Source organism: Capricornis sumatraensis, chromosome 3 (assembly GCF_032405125.1).
Source record: "Capricornis sumatraensis isolate serow.1 chromosome 3, serow.2, whole genome shotgun sequence".
Taxonomy (NCBI): Eukaryota; Metazoa; Chordata; class Mammalia; order Artiodactyla; family Bovidae; genus Capricornis; species Capricornis sumatraensis.
Genome location: NC_091071.1, coordinates 22,931,211 through 22,947,979, shown reverse-complemented (window position 1 = coordinate 22,947,979; position 16,769 = coordinate 22,931,211). Strand labels below are relative to the sequence as shown.

At 36.8% G+C, this 16,769-nt stretch overlaps 1 protein-coding gene across 1 annotated transcript in view; it reads left to right on the top strand.

Annotated features, from left to right (window-relative positions):
• The window catches only part of LOC138076172 (phospholipid-transporting ATPase ABCA3-like), a 215,958-nt gene that overhangs the window by 18,145 nt on the left and 181,044 nt on the right, over window positions 1–16,769 (top strand). Inside the window, exon 5 of the mRNA XM_068968393.1 lies at window positions 813–986. Coding sequence (XP_068824494.1) covers window positions 813–986 — 174 coding nt within the window. The remainder of the gene's footprint in view (window positions 1–812; window positions 987–16,769) is intronic.

Here is a 16,769-nt window from a genome sequence, read left to right as displayed (position 1 = left end):
ATGCCAAAGAGTAACATAAAGTAGGCAAATATCAATGAATGACTTACTTGCCTAAAACAAGTATATTCCTGGGTCAGAATGATCCCCTGGAGAAGGAAATGGTGAGCCATTCCAATACTCTTGCCTGGGAAATTCCATGGACAGAGGAGCTGGGCAGACTAAAGTCCATGGGATTGCAAAGAGTCAGACACGACTGAGCAACTAACTTTCACTTTTCATGATACAAATCACTCTAACCCAGATGACTCTCTTTGATGATTTTGTTGTCAGTCTTTTTAGTGTATTTTTATAAAATATAATAAATAAAAATTTGAAATATAAGACTGAGAGTATTGAGAAAGTGACTAAAACTTTTCAATTTCAAAAATTCCAAAATAAATGGTAATTAGGTAGGTATATTCTTATGATGTGATGAGGGATGTTGTACTTCTAGAGGTTATTAAGCTAAGTGGTCATAAATTAAAAATAAAAAGGCAAGATTTTATAAATGTAAGGATCAATTCTTCTTTAAATAAGCAAACATTCACATCATTGTATAAGAAAGAGCAAATTCCAGAAAAGTTCCTTCCTCATGCTACTCATCCATTCATTCAAGCAAGCAAGCAAAATATTTATTAAACAACTACTCTCTGTTAAGCACTGCTTAAATGCTGATGATACAGTAATGAACAACACTGGTAACACAGTGGTGAACAAGGCAATTTCTCTTCTAGAGTTTACATTTTAGAGCTCTTTTATAGTAAAATAGGGGTATTTCTACTTCAAGATTTTGTATGTTATGTACTGACTATGTTTTCCATCTTACATTTCAGCTACGTTGGCTGTTTCTGTTGGAGGTTTCCTCTTTTTCCTTTCCTTCTTTCCATTTGTAGTAGTCATCACCATGTATGGAATGCTGAGCCACACGGGGAAGCTGGCTTCCTGTCTCCTTTCAAATGTTGCAGTAGCTTTGGGGATTAATTCTATAAGCAATTTGGAAATGAAGGGTGGGTTTTTTCTTTATAAAAATGTACTTTGATGATTTGATTCCTAGGAAGAAAATGTAGGTGATCTGGGATTGGCAGTATAGTAAGTGGAAAGTGGGTAAAAGGAAACTTTAGTGTCTCTTAAATATTTTTCCTGGTTTGTACTATTTTTATCATAAAAATGATATTTATATACTATATATGTATACAGTATATATAAATTTATACATGAAATATGTACATGTAAATGTATATACAAATGTTTATTTGTTTGTTTTCATGCCTTTATATCAGTGGCCTATTTGGGGGGAAATTTTGCTACCTAGGGAACGTTGACAATGTCTAGAGATATTTCTGGTTTCTAATTGTCATAACTGGTGGAGGAGTGCTACTGATATCTAGTGGGTAGCAGTCAGAGATGCTATTAAACATCCCACAAAGTACAGGACTGCTGCTGATATAATCACCTAGCTCTAAATGTCAATAACACCAAAGCTGAAGACATTCTGCTCAATATCTATATATTAAAATATATGAGTTCACACTGTTACATCTAGTTTCAATTTAATATCAATTTCCTGGCAGTCCAGTAGTATGGACTCTGCATTTTCACTGCTGAGGGCCTGATTCAATGCCTAATGGGGAACTAATACCCCACAAGTCATGCAGTTCTTCCTACCAAAATAAGTTCATCCTACCTTTTTCAATTTCTTATATTTGTTTCCCTTTCCAACCATGATAAATCTGACCCCCACCATTGTCAAAATAACTATTAAGTTGCTCAATTTTGCAATACTCATAAATGCTTACAGAAATGTTGATCTACTCCACTGTAAAGAACTAACATTTTAATTATGGTGATTGCTTGCAAATCTTTTTATGTTTAATCTGAGTCTAGGTAGTCAAAGTACTGTGTTCAAAAATTATTTAGATTAGTATTTCTTATTACTTTCAGTGGCTCAGTTGTGTCTGACTCTTTGCATCCCCATGTACTGTAGCCCACCAGGCTCCTCTGTTCATGGGATTCTCCAGGCAAGAATCCTGGAGTGGGTTGCCTTTTCCTTCTCCAGATGACCTTCCCGACCCATAGACCAAACCTGGGTCTCCTGCATTGCAGGCAGATTCTTTACCATCTGAGTTACCAGGGAAGTATTACTTTTAGTGTGGTTATGTTATTCTTTTGAAATATGGATATGTACATCTGTTTCTGCCATATTTCTAATCTCACCATCATTGCTTATTTAATATGAATTTCTATATATGTAGATATTAGCACAGATTTTAAAAAGTAAAATCCTAGAAAATAAAGTATACTCAGATAAAAATCATTCCCTTCACATACCAGTACTTTGTTCCCTTGTAGGTAAGTCTTATTTATTTCTGTTTTATCTTCTCTGTGATTTATATTCTAAGAAGATTAACAATACTGTATATTTTCATATTTATCTCACTTTTAAGTCAAATTATTGGTGTAATGTATATACATTTACAATGTGCTTTTTTTCAGCCAACAATATATTCTAGAAATATTTCCTTATGAATACAGATATATTTATTATTTTTTACAGATACATTGTGTGGATGTGGCATAGTTCATTCAAATAATCAACTATGCATGAACATTTAGGAGATTTACAATATTTTTTTAAATTAATTAATTTATTTTAATTGGAGGAAAGTTACAATATTGTGATGATTTTTACCATACATCAACATGAGTCAGCCATGGGTATATGTGTGTCTCCCCATTCTGAACCCCCTCCTAATTCCCTCCCCAACCTATCCATCTGAGTAGTTGCAGAGCTCTGGCTTTGGGTACCCTGCCTCATGCATTGAATGTCTTTGGTCATCTATATGGTAAAATACATGTTTCAAAGCCATTCTCTCAAATTATCCCACCCTCACCTTCTCCCACTGAGATCAAGAGTCTGTTCTTTATATTTGTATCTGCTTTGCTGCTCTGCACATTGGGTCATTGGTACCATCTTTATAAATTCCATATATATGCATTAATATACAGTATTTGTATTTCTCTTTCTGACTTGCTGCACTCTGTATAACAGGCTACAGTTTCATCAACCTCATTAGAACTGACTCAAATGTGTTCCTTTTTTGTAGCTGAGTAATATTTCACTGTGTATATGTACCACAACTTCCTTATCCATTCATCTGCCAATGGACATCTAGGTTGCTTCCATGTCCTAGTTATTGTAAATAGTGCTGCAATAAACGTTGGAGTACATGTGTTTCTTTCACTTCTGGTTTCTTCAAGGTGTCTGCCCAACAGTGAGATTGCTAGGTCATATTACAGTTCTAGTCCCAGTTTTTAAAGGAATCTCCACACTTTTCTCCATAGTGGCTGTACTAGTTTGCATTCCCACCAACAGTGCAAGAGGGTTCCCTTTTCTCGACACCCTCTCCAGCATTTATGGTTTGTAGACTCTTTGATGATGGCCATTATGACCAGCATAAGATGATACCTCTTTGTGGTTATGATTTGAATTTCTCTAAAAATGAGTGAAATTGAGCATCTTTTCATGTGTTTATTAGCCATCTGTGTGTCTTCTTTGGAGAAATGTCTGTTTAGTTCTTTTGCTAATTTTTGATTGGGTGGTTCATTTTTCTAATATTCTTTGTTTCATTTGCTATTATTTTCTCCCAATCTGAACTCATTCTATGAGGCCACCATCACACTGATACCAAAACCAAAGATGCCACACAAAAAAAACAAAAAACAAAAAAAAACAACTGCACAGCAATATCACTGATGAACATAGATGCAAAAACCCTCAACAAAATTGTAGCAAACAGAATCCAACAACATATTAAAAAGATTATACATCATGATCAAGTATGCTTTATTCCAGGGATGAAAGGATTCTTCAATATTCATAAATCAATCAACATGATACACCATATTAACAAATTGAAAGATAAAAGCCATATGATTATCTCAATTGATGCAGATAAAGCCTTTGACAAAATTCAACACCCATTTATGATATACCAGAAAGCAGGCAGAGAAGGGACATACCTCAACATAATAAAAGCCACATACAACAGATCCACAGCAAACATCTTCAATGGCAAAAAACTGAAAGCATTTCCTCTACAATCAGGAACAAGACAAGGGTATCCACTTTAACCACTACTATTCAACATTGTTCTGGAAGCCTTAGCCACAGAAATTAGAGAAAAAAAGGAAATAAAAGGAATCCAGATTGGAAAAGAAGAATCTCTTATTGTTTGCAGGTGACATGATCCTCTACCTAGAAAACCCTAAAGATGCCACCAGAAAATTACTAGATCTAAACAATGAATATAGTAAAGTTGCAGGATATAAAACTAATACACAGAAATCCCTTGCATTCCTATACACTAACAATGAAAAATAAAAAGACTAATGAAAAACTAAGGAATGAATCCCATTAAACATTGCAATGAAAAGAATAAAATATTTAGGAATAAATTTACCTAAGGGAACAAAAGACCAGAAAACTATAAAACACTGATTATATTATATGAAAAAATCGAAGATGACACAAATAGATGGAAAAATACACCACGTTCATGGATTGGAATAATCAATATAGTGAAAATGAGTATAATACCTAAAGCAATCATAGATTCAATGCAAAATCTATCAAACTAACAATGGTATTTTGCACAGAACTCGAAAAAAAATTTTACAATTTATAGAAAAGCACAAAAGACCCTGAATAGTCAAAGCAATCTTGAGAAATAAGAATGGAACTAGAGGAATCAACCTTCCTGACTTCAGACTATACTACAAAGCTACAGTCACCAAGACGGTATGTTACTGGCAGAAAGACAGAAATATAGATCAGTGGAACAAAATCAAAAACCCAGAGATAAATCCATGCACCTATGGACACCTTATATTTGAAAGGCAAAAATATATAATGGAGAAAAGATAGTCTCTATAACAAGTGGGGCTGGGAAAACTGGTCAACTACATGTGAAAGAATGAAACTAGAACACTTTCTAATACAATACACAAAAATAAACTCAAAGTGGATTAAAGACCTAAATGTAAGACCAGAAAATATAAAACTCTTAGAAGAAAACATAGGCAGACCACTCTCTGACATAAATCACAGCAAGATCCTCTATGACCACTTCCCAGAGTAATGGAAACAAAAACAAACAAATAGGACCTAATTAAATTAAAATATTTTGTACAATGAAGAAACTTTAAGCCAGGTGAAAAGACAACCCTCAGAATGGGAGAAAATAATAGCAAAGACTTAATCGCCAAACTATACAAGGAGCTCAAGCAGCTCAATACCAGAAAAACAAACAACCCAATCAAAACATGGGCAAAAGAACTAAACATTTCTCCAAAGAAGATACAGATGGCTAACAAACACATGAAAAGAGGCTCAACATCACTCATTATTAGAGAAATGCAAATAAAAACTGAAATGAGGTATCATCTCACATGAGTCAGAATGGCCATCATCAAAAAATATATAAACGACAAATGCCGGAGAGAGTGTGCAGAAAGGGGAACCCTCTTACACTGTTGGTGGGAATGCAAACTGGTACAGCCACTATGGAGAACAGTGTGAAGATTCCTTAAAAAACTGGCAATAGAACTGCCATACAACCCAGTAATTCCACTGCTGGGCATACACCCTGAGGAAACCAGAATTGAAAGAGACACATGTACCCTAGTGGTCACTGCAGCACTATTTACAATAGCTAGGGCATGGAAGCAACCTAGATATCCATTGGCAATGGATGGATAAGGAAGTTGTGGTACATATACACAGTGGACTATTACTCAGCTATAAAAAGCAATGCATTTTCAGCTCTAATGAGGTGATGAATCTGAGGCCTATTGCTTTTTCAATGATCCAACAGATGTTGGAACAGTTTTAGGTTTATAAAAAATTGAACAGAGAGCACTGAGAGTTCCTGTATAGCCTTCAACACAGAGTTTCCTTCATCATTATTTTTATGTTGAAGTATAGTTGATTTACAATATCATAGTTGTTTCAGGTGTACAACACAGTGATTCAATATTTTTATAGATTATATTCCATTCCAAGATTTTATAAAATAGTGGCTATATTCACTGTGCTATTTGATGTATCCTGGTAGCTTATCTATTTTATATATAATAGTTTGTACCTCTTAAACCCCAACCCCTTATTCCTTTTTCCCCTTCCTTCTCCCCACTGGTAACCACAAGTTTTTTCTCTTTAAGCCTGTTTCTGTTTTTGTATACTCATTAGATTGTTTTTAGATTCCATATATAAGTGATAACATACAGCATTTTTCTTTCTGACTTATTTCATTATGTATAATACCCTCCAGTCCATCCTGTTGTAGCAAATGGTCAAATTTCATTCTTTTTATGGCTAATATTTCATTGCATGTATTGATATGTGTACCATTCTTTATCTATTCATCATTAGTGGATACTTAGGTTGCTTCCACATCTTGGCTATAATAATGCTGCAGTAAATAATGCTGTTACAAACAATGGGGCGTGTATATTTTTTCAAATTAGCATTTTTGTTTTCTTTGGCTATATACTCATAAGTGGCATTGATGGATCATATGGTAGTTCTCATTTTAGTTTTTGATGGACCTCCATACTGCTTTCCATGCAGGGTGTACCAATTTACATTTCCACCAACAGTGTTGAAATTCCCTTTTCACCACATCCTCACCAATATTTGTTGTTTGTAGTCTAGCTGTGGCCTTTTCTTTTCCACCTTGAGAACTTTCTTTAACATCTGTTATACAGTTGGTTTGATAATGCTGAATTATTTTAAGTTTTGTTTGCCTATAAAGATCTGATTTCTCCATCAAATATAAATAAGATCCTTGTTGGCTAGAGGATTCTTGATGGCAGGTTTTTCACTTTCATTGCTGTTTTTTGATTTGTAATAATCTATGATTTTATTTGCCTTTAACAATAGACAAAAGTGTTAACTCACATACCATTTGAACAGAAAACACCATATTCAAATTCATTACATTTTCTAGTCTTTGTCACCATCTTCCAGTATTCTGTTTTGACAGTTAAATTGAAATGTGCTTTCCATTCCATAGAACTTTTTAAGCATGAATTTTTAAATTTTCTTACAACAAAATCTACAAAAGTATATAATAGCAAATATTAGCTGTAGTTATTTTAAATTATTGTTACTATTATTATTTTTAGCATTCTTCTTAAAGAGATAAGGAAACTGAATGGTTAAGTGAATTGTTCAGAATTCCTCAGTTTATAACAGGAACAGAACACAGTGTTGAATCCACGTCCTTTGTTTTAAACATTCAAAATATACTAGTTGGCTATGAAATTGGAGTTAAATGAAATAGTAGCATAACACTCATTACGCTGTGTAACTCTTGTCTTCTGGAAAACTGTAATCTATGTTTCTCAGTGCCATTGTTGATCTAGATAAAGCACATACACCAACTCCAGAAACACAAGAAAAACAGGCACAGACAGTAGGCAATAAAATGCATATGTGCTAACAGCAAGAAGAAATAGTTGGAAGAATTACAAGCTAAATTTATTATATAATTATTGGTCATATAAAGTTTTCACCTTCTAAAGAGTGGAATCTTCAAGTAAGATTCAAACTTCAGATCATTTGTGAGAAGGTCAAACAGGACTTAAAGTGAGGCGAATTAGGAGCAGTGGAGTTGTGCTCTTAGGCTAGATGTTTGCTGCTTTGGATAAGTTCAAGCCACTATAAACTAATTCCTTCATTAAAAAAATTTTTTTTAATTTAATATGTTTATTTTAGTTGGAGACTAGTTACTTTACAATAATGTAGTGATTTTTGCCATACATTGACATGAATCATGCTCAAAATTCTCCAAGCCAGGCTTCAGCAGTATGTGAACCATAAACTTCCAGATGTTCAAACTGGTTTTAGAAAAGGCAGAGGAACCAGAGATCAAATTGCCAACATCCGCTGGATCATGGAAAAAGCAAGAGAGTTCCAGAAAAACATCTATTTCTGATTTATTGCCTATGCCAAAGCCTTTGACTGTGTGGATCACAATAAACTGTGGAAAATTCTGAAAGAGATGGGAATATCAGACCACCTGACCTGCCTCTTGAGAAATCTGTATGCAGGTCAGGAAGCAACAGTTAGAACCGGACAAGGAACAACAGACTGGTTCCAAATAGGAAAAAGAGTACATTAACGCTGTATATTGTTACCGTGCTTATTTAACTTATATGCAGAATACATCATGAGAAATGCTGGCCTGGAGGAAGCACAACCTGGAATCAAGATTTCTGGGAGAAATATCAATAACCTCAGATATGCAGATGACACCACACTTATGGCAGAAAGTGAAGAAGAACTAAAGAGCCTCTTGATGAAAGTGAAAGAGGAGAGTGAAAAAGTTGGCTTAAAGCTCAACATTCAGAAAACGAAGATCATGGCATCCAGTCCCATTACTTCATGGGAAATAGATAGGGAAACAGTGGAAACAGTGGCTGACTTTATTTTTATGGGCTTCAAAATCACAGCAGATGGTGATTGCAGCCTTGAAATTAAAAGACACTTACTCCTTGAAAGGAAAGTTATGACCAACCTAGACAGCATATTAAAAAGCAGACATTACTTTGTCAACAAAGGTCCGTCTAGTCAAGGCTATGGTTTTTCCAGTGGTCATGTATGGATGTGAGAGTTGGACCTAAAGAAAGCTGAGCACGGAAGAACTGATGCTTTTGAACTGTGGTGTTGGAGAAGACTCTTGAAAGTCCCTTGGACTACAAGGAGATTCAACCATCTTAAAGGAGATCAGTCCTGGGTGTTCATTGGAAGGACTAATGTTGAAGCTGCAACTCCAATACTTCGGCCACCTGATACAAAGAACTGACTCATTTGAAAGGACCCTGATGCTGGGAAAGATTGAGGGTGGGAGGAGAAAGGGACAACAGAGGATGAGATGGTTGGATGGCATCACCGACTCAATGCACATGGGTTTTGGGTGGACTCCAGGAGTTGGTGAAGGACAGGGAGGCCTGGCATGCTGCGGTTCATGGGGTCACAAATAGTTGGACACGACTGAGTGACTGAACTGAACTGACATGAATCAGCCATGGGTGTAATGTGTTCCCCATCCTGAAACCCCTCCCACTTCCCTCCCGATTCCATCCTTCAGGGTTGTCCATTGCACCGGCTTTGAGCGCCCTGTTTCATGCATTGATCTTGGACTGGTGATCTGTTTCACACATGGTAATATACATGTTTCAACGCTATTCTCTCAAATCATCCCACCCTCGCCTTCTCCCACAGAGTCCAAAAGTCTGTTCTTTATATCTGTGTCTCTTTTGCTATCTTGCATATAAGGTGGTCATTACCATCTTTCTAAATTCCATATATACACATTAATATACTGTATTTGTGTTTTTCTTTCTGACTTACTTCACTTTGCATCATAGGCTCCAGTTTCATCCACCTCTCAAACTGATTTATATGCATTCTTTTTAATAGCTGGGTAATATTCCATATTGTGTATATATACATATATATACACCAAAGCTTTCTTATCCATTCATCTGCTGATAGACATTTAGGTTGTTTCCATGTCCTAGTTACTGTAAACTGTGCTGTGATGAACATTGGAGTACACATGTCTCTTTCAGTTCTGGTTTCCTCAGTGTGTATGCCCAGCAGTGGGATGGTAGTGTCGTATGATAAGAATTAGACTAAGAAATATTGTTGTTTTGTTGTTCAGTCACTAAGTGTGTCGGACTCTTTGCAACTTCATGGATTGAAAGCTCCTCTGTCCTACACTATCGCCCAGAGTTTGCTCAAATTCTCGTCCATTGAGTTGGTGATGAAATGTAATCATCTCATCCCCTACCACCCCTTCTTTTGCCTTCAGTCTTTCCTAGCATCAAAGTCTTTTCCAATGAGCTGGCTTTTCACATCAGATAGCCAAAGTTTTGGAATTTCAGCTTCAGCATCAGTCTTTCCAAATGAATATTCAGTTGATTTCCTTTAGGATTGACTGGTTTGATCTTGCAGTCCAAGAGACTCTCAAGAGTCTTCTCTGCCCCCACAATTCAAAAACATCCATTCTTTAGTACTCAACTTTCTTTACAGGCTAACTCTCACATCCATACATGACCACAGGAAAAACCATAGCTTTGACTATACGGATCTTTGTTGTCGAATCATGTCTGCTTTTTAATACATTGTCTAGATTTGTCATAACTTTCCTCCCAAGGAACAAGCCTCTTTTCATTTCATGGCTGCAGTCACCATCTGCCATGATTTTGGAGCCCAAGATAATAAAATCTGTCAGTTTTCATTTTTTCCCCTTCTATTTGCCATGAAGAGATGGGGCCAGATGCCATGATCTTAATTTTTTGAATATTGAGTTTCAATCCAGCTTTTCACTCTTCTCTTTCACCCTCATCAAGAGACTGTTTGTTTCTCTCCACTTTCTGCCATTATAGTGGTATCATCTGCATATCTGAGGTTGTTGATATTTCTCCTGGCAACCTTGATTCACAATTGCACTCATTTCACATGCTAGTAAAGTAATGCTCAAAATTCTTCAAGTCAAGCTTCAGCAATACATGAACCATGAACTTATAGATGTTCAAGCTGGTTTTAGAAAAGGCAGAGGAACCAGAGATCAAATTGCCAACATCCACTGGATCATCAAAAAAGCAAGAGAGTTCCAGAAAAACATTTATTTCTGATTTATTGACTATGCCAAAGCCTTTGACTGTCTGGATAACAATAAACTGTGGAAAATTCTGAAAGAGATGGGAATACCAGACCACCTGACCTGCCTCTTGAGAAACCTATATGCAGATCAGGAAGCAACAGTTAGAACTGGACATGGAACAACACACTGGTCCAAATAGGAAAAGGAGTATGTTAAGGCAGTATATTGTCACCCTGCTTGTTTAACTTCTATGCAGAGTACATCATGAGAAACGCTGGGCTGGAGGAAGCACAACCTGGAATCAAGATTGCTGGGAGAAATATCAATAACCTCAGATATGCAGATGATACCACACTTATGGCAAAAGTGAAGAAGAACTAAAGAGCCTCTTGATGAAAGTGAAAGAGGAGAGTGAAAAAGTTGGCTTAAAGCTCAACATTCAGAACACTAAGATCATGGCATCTGGTCCCATCACTTCATGGGAAATAGATGGGGAAACAGTGGAAACAGTGGCTGACTTTATTTTTCTGGGCTCCAAAATCACTGCAGATGGTGATTGCAGCCATGAAGTTAAAAGGTGCTTATTTCTTGGAAGGAAAGTTGTGACCAACCTAGACAGCACATTAAAAAGCAGAGACATTACTTTGTCAACAAAGGGTCCATCTAGTCAAGGCTATGGTTTTTCCAGTGGTCATGTATGGATGTGAGAGTTGAACCTAAAGAAAGCTGAGCACGGAAGAATTGATGCTTTTGGACTGTGGTGTTGGAGAAGACTCTTGAGAGTCCCTTGGACTGCAAGGAGATCCAACCAGTCCATCCTAAAGGAGATCAGTTCTGGGTGTTCATTGGAAGGACTGATGTTGAAGCTGCAACTCCAAAACTTTGGCCACCTGATGGGAAGAGCTGACTCATTTAAAAAGACCGTTCTGCTGGGAACAATTGAGGGCAGGAGGAGAAGGGGACGGCAGAGGATTATATGGCTGGATGGCATCACCAACTCAATGGACATGGGTTTAGGTGGACTCCAGGAGTTGGTGATGGACAGGGAGGCCTGGTGTGCCGTAATTCATGGGGTCACAAAGAGTCGGACACGACTGACCGACTGAACTTAACTGAACCTTGATTCCAGCTTGTGACTCACCCATCCTGGCATTTCCCATAATGTAATCTACATATAAGACAAATAAGCAAGGTGGGAAAATATACAGCTTTGTTGTACCTCTTTCCAGTTTGAACCAGTCAGTTATAAAATTCTAACTGTTGCCTCTTGACCTGTATACAGATTTCTCAAGATGTGGTCTGGTACTCCCACCTCTTTAAGAATTTTCCACAGTTTGTTGTGATGCACAGAATCGAAGCTTTAATGTAGTCAGTGAATCAGAAAGAGATGTTTTTCTGGAATTTCGTTGCTTTTTATATGATCTAATGGATGTTGGTTATTTGATCTCTGGCTCCTCTTCCCTTTCTAAACACAGCTTGTATATAAATTGAAATCTGGTAGTTCTCAATTAATATGCTGCTGAAGTCTAACTTGAAGGATTTTGAGCATAACTTTTATAGCATGTGAAATGTCACAATTGTAAGGTAGTTTGAACATCCTTTGGCATTACTCTTCTTTGGTACTGGAATGAAAACTGACATTTTCCAATCTTGTGGCCATTGGTGACTTTTCCAAATTTGCTGATATATTGAGTGCAACACTTTAACAGCATCAAGAATCATCAATGCTCCTTAACTCCAAAGTTTTGTGACTTTTTTTTTTAAAAAAAAGCTCAATAAACTTCTCAGAGAATCTATCAGAAATGTACCAGAGAATTAACATTAATACGTCAAGCCCTAATTCCTGAATGTCTCTTACTAAATTGTTTAAGCCTCAATTTCCTCAGCTGTAAAACTGGGATGACATTACCATTTCAACGCTTTAAATATCTCTCTTCTGGCCTTTAGAGTTTGTGCTGAAAAATCATCTGATGTCCTTAAGAATATTCTCTTGTATATTACTTGTTGCTTTTCCCTTGTTGCCTTTAATATTTTCTCCTTGTTTTAATTTTTGTTGACTTGATTACTAAGTGTCTTGGCAAGTTTCCTCCTTGGCATACCCTGTTTGGGACTCTCAGCACCTCCTCATCCTTGAATATTTTCTTTCCCATGTTAGTGAGGTTTTTGACTATTATCTCTTCAAATATTTTCTCAGTTCCTTTCTCTCTCTCTTCTCCTTCTGTTGTTGTTCAGTAGCTAAGTCATGTCTGACTGTTGGCGACCCCATGAACCGTAGGCTTCCCTGTCCTTCACTATCACTTGAAGTTTGCTCAAACTTATGTCCATTGAAGCAGTGATACCATCCAACCGTCTCATCCCCTGTCACCCACTTCTCCTCCTGCCCTCAATCTTTCCCAGCATCAGGGTCTTTTCCAGTGAGTTGGCTCTTCACATCAGGTGGCCAAACTATTGGAGCTTCAGCTTTAGGATAAGCTCTTCCAATGAATGTTCAGGATTGATTTCCTTCAGAATTGACTGGTTTGATGTCTTTGCTGTCCAAGGAATTTTCAAGTGTCTTCTCTAGCACCACAATTCAAAAGCATCAGTTCCTCAGAACTCAGCTTTCTTTATGGTCCAACTCTCATTTCCTCCTCCAGGGAATCTTCCTAACCCAGGAATCAAAGGCACATCTCCTGCACTGGCAGGCAGATTCTTTACCATTGAGCCACCTGGGAAGATCAGAAAGGTCTTAATGACTCGAATAGCTATGATATTGTAGTCACTCACCTAGGCCAGACATCCTGGAGTGTGAAGTCAAGTGGACCTTAAGAAGCATTACTACAAACAAAGCTTGTGGAGATGATAGAATTCCAGTTGAACTATTTAAAATCCAAAAGATGATGCTGTTAAAGTGCTGTACTCAATATGTCAGCAAATTTGGAAACTCAGGAATGGCCACAGGACTGGAATAGGTCAGTTTTCATTTCAATCCCAAAAAAGGGCAATGCAAAAGAATATTCCAACTGCTGTACATTTGCACTCATTTACATACTAGCAAGGTTATGCCTAAAATCCTTCAAGCTAGGCTTCAGTAGTACGTGTACTGAGAACTTCCAGATGTACAGAGTTTCAAAGAGACAGAGGAACTAGAGATCAAATTGCCAACATTCATTGGATCATGAAGGGAGTTTCAAAAAAACATCTGCTTCTGCTTCATTGACCACACTAAGCCCTGACTGTGTAGATCACAAAAAGCTGTGGAAAATTCTTAAAGAGATAGAAATACCAAACCACCTTACCTGACTGCTGAGAAATCTGTATGCAGGTCAAGAGGCAACAGTTAGAACTGGACATGGAACAACTGATTGGTTCTAAATTGGGAAAGGAGCACGTCAAGACTGTATATTATCACCCTGCTTATTCAACTTCTATGCAGAGAGCATCATGCAAAAATGCCAAGCTGGATGAATCACAACCTGGAATCAAGTTTGCAGGGAGAAATATCAACAACCTCAGACATGCAGATGATACCAGAAAGGGAAAGGACTTAACAGCCTCTTGATGGAGGTGAAAGAGGAGAATGAAAAGACTGGCTTGAAACTCCATATTAAAAATTATGGCATCCAGTCCCACAGCTTCATTGCAAATAGAAGGGGAAAAAGTGAGAGCAGTGACAGATTTTATTTTGTTGGGCTCTAAAATCACTGTGGATGGTGACTGCAGCCATGAAATTAAAATATGTTTGCTTCTTGGAAGGAAAGCTATGAAATTAAAAACCTAGACAGCGTTTTGGGATTCCCAGGTGGCACTAGTGATAAAGAATGCAGAAGACATAAGACATGGCAGTTCTGTCCCTGGGCTGGGAAGATCCCCTGGAGGAGGACATGACAACCCACTCCAGTATTCTTGCCTGGAGAATCCCATGGACAGAGGAGCTTTGTGGGCTACAGTTCAGGGTCACAAAGAGTCAGACAAGACTGAAGCAATTTCGCACGCACACAGACAGCATATTAAAAAGCAGAGACATCACTTTGCTAACAAAGGTCAGTATAGTCAAAGCTATGGTTTTCCCAGTAGTCATGTTCAGATGTGAGATTTGTACCGTAAAGAAGTCTGAGGGCCAAAGAATTGATGCTTTTGAATTGTGGTGCTATGGAAGACTCTTGAGATTCCCTTGGACTAAAAGAAATCAACCCTGAATATTCATTGAGAGGACGAAGCTGAAGCTCCAATACTTTAGCTACCTGATTTGAATAGCCAACTCATTGCAAAATACCCAACTCATTGCAAAATACCCTAATGTTGGGGAATATTGAAGCCAAAAGGAGAAAGGGGCTGTGGAGGATAAGATGGTTAGTTAGCATCGCTGATTTAATGGGCATGTGTCTGAACAAACTCTGGGAGATAGTTGAGCACAGAGGAGCCTGGCATGCTATAGTGACTTAGTGACTGAACAACAAAAACAACAGTGATTAATGATACTGAGCATCTTTTCTTGTGGTTATTGCACATTGGTACTACAACTTTGGAGAATTGTTGCACACTGGTACAACTCCTTTACCCATTTTTAAGTCAGTTGTTTATTTTGTTCAGTTGTAAGAATTTTATATATCCTAGATACAAGCCCTTTATTATATATATATGACATTTTCATCTATTTTGTAGGTTGTATTTTCACTTTCTTGATAGTACTTTTTCATAGACAAAGGTTTATATTTTTTATCACATTCAATTTATCTCTTTTTTCATTGTTTATGTTTTGGTATTGTCTGTTTGCCAAATTGAAAGTCATGAGTATCTGCCCCTGTGTGTTTTGTAACAGTTTTTAAAAAATAGCTTTAGCTATTAGGTTGAATTTTTCAATCTAAGTTACTTTTTCTATGTATTGCAAGTTGAACTCAACTTGCATGTGAATATCCAGTTATCTCAACAGTACTAATGGAAAAGAGACTTCGTTCCCAATTTTTCATAGCATCTTGTAAAAAATAAATTCACCATTACTCACAATTGTATTGTATTCTTCTGTATATCTATCCTTTGCTAGTATCACACAATTTGGTAGTTTTGAAATTGAGAAGTGTAAGTTTTCTAATCTCGTTCTTTATCAAGACTGTTTTGGCTATTCAAGGTCCTTTGCAATTCTATGTAAGTTTTACAGTTTAGCTTTTTTATTTCAGCAAAAAGTGCTATTGATATTTCAAAAATGTTAGAGCTAATAAACAGATTCAACTAAGTTTCAGGATACAAAGCCAACATACAATAATCAGTGGTATGTCTACCAATCTGTAATAAGCAACAAAAAGGAAATGAAGAAAATCATTCCATTTACATTAGAATTAAAAGAATAAAATGCTTATGAATATATTTAAACAAGAAGTGCAACACACATACTGACTGTTACAAAACATTGCTCAAAGAAATTAAAGAAGACATAGGTAAGTAGGAAAACATCCTGTGTTCAGGTATTAGAAGAGTACTTTGTTAATACTTAAAATAGTCTGTAGGTTCAATGCAATAGTGAAAGTGTAAGTTGCTCAGTCGTGTTCCACACTTTGCAACCCTATGGGCTATACAATCCATGGAATTCTCCAGGCCAGAATACTGGAGTGGGTAGCCTTTGCCTTCTCCAGGGGATCTTCCCAAACCAGGGATTGAACCAGGGTCTCCTGCATTGCAGGTGGATATATATGCATATATATATATATATATATATATATATTTCACAGCATCAGCATCAGTGTCTTGTCTGATTTGGGGGTGCTTTTTCGTTTTTGGAGGGATTCCTTGGTTTTCTTCCTTTTTGATTATTTATTACTGATTTGTAGATATACCACTGATTATTGTTTGTTGGCTTTGTATCCTGAAATTTTGTTGAATGCTTACTAGCTCTAACATTTCTTTTTTTCATGGAATCTTTTGGGTTTTCTGTACATAAGTTCTGTGAGTAAAGATAGTTTTTCGTCTTCCTATCCAATTTGGTTGCCTTTTATTTCTTTATCTTGGCTAATTTTCATGAATATAACATCAAATACAGTATTGAATAGAAGGGGGAGAGTGTACATGCTTATTTTGTTCTTGATCACTAAGGAAAGCTTTCTGTCCTTCACCACTGAGTGTGATTTTTAGTTGTGGGTTTTT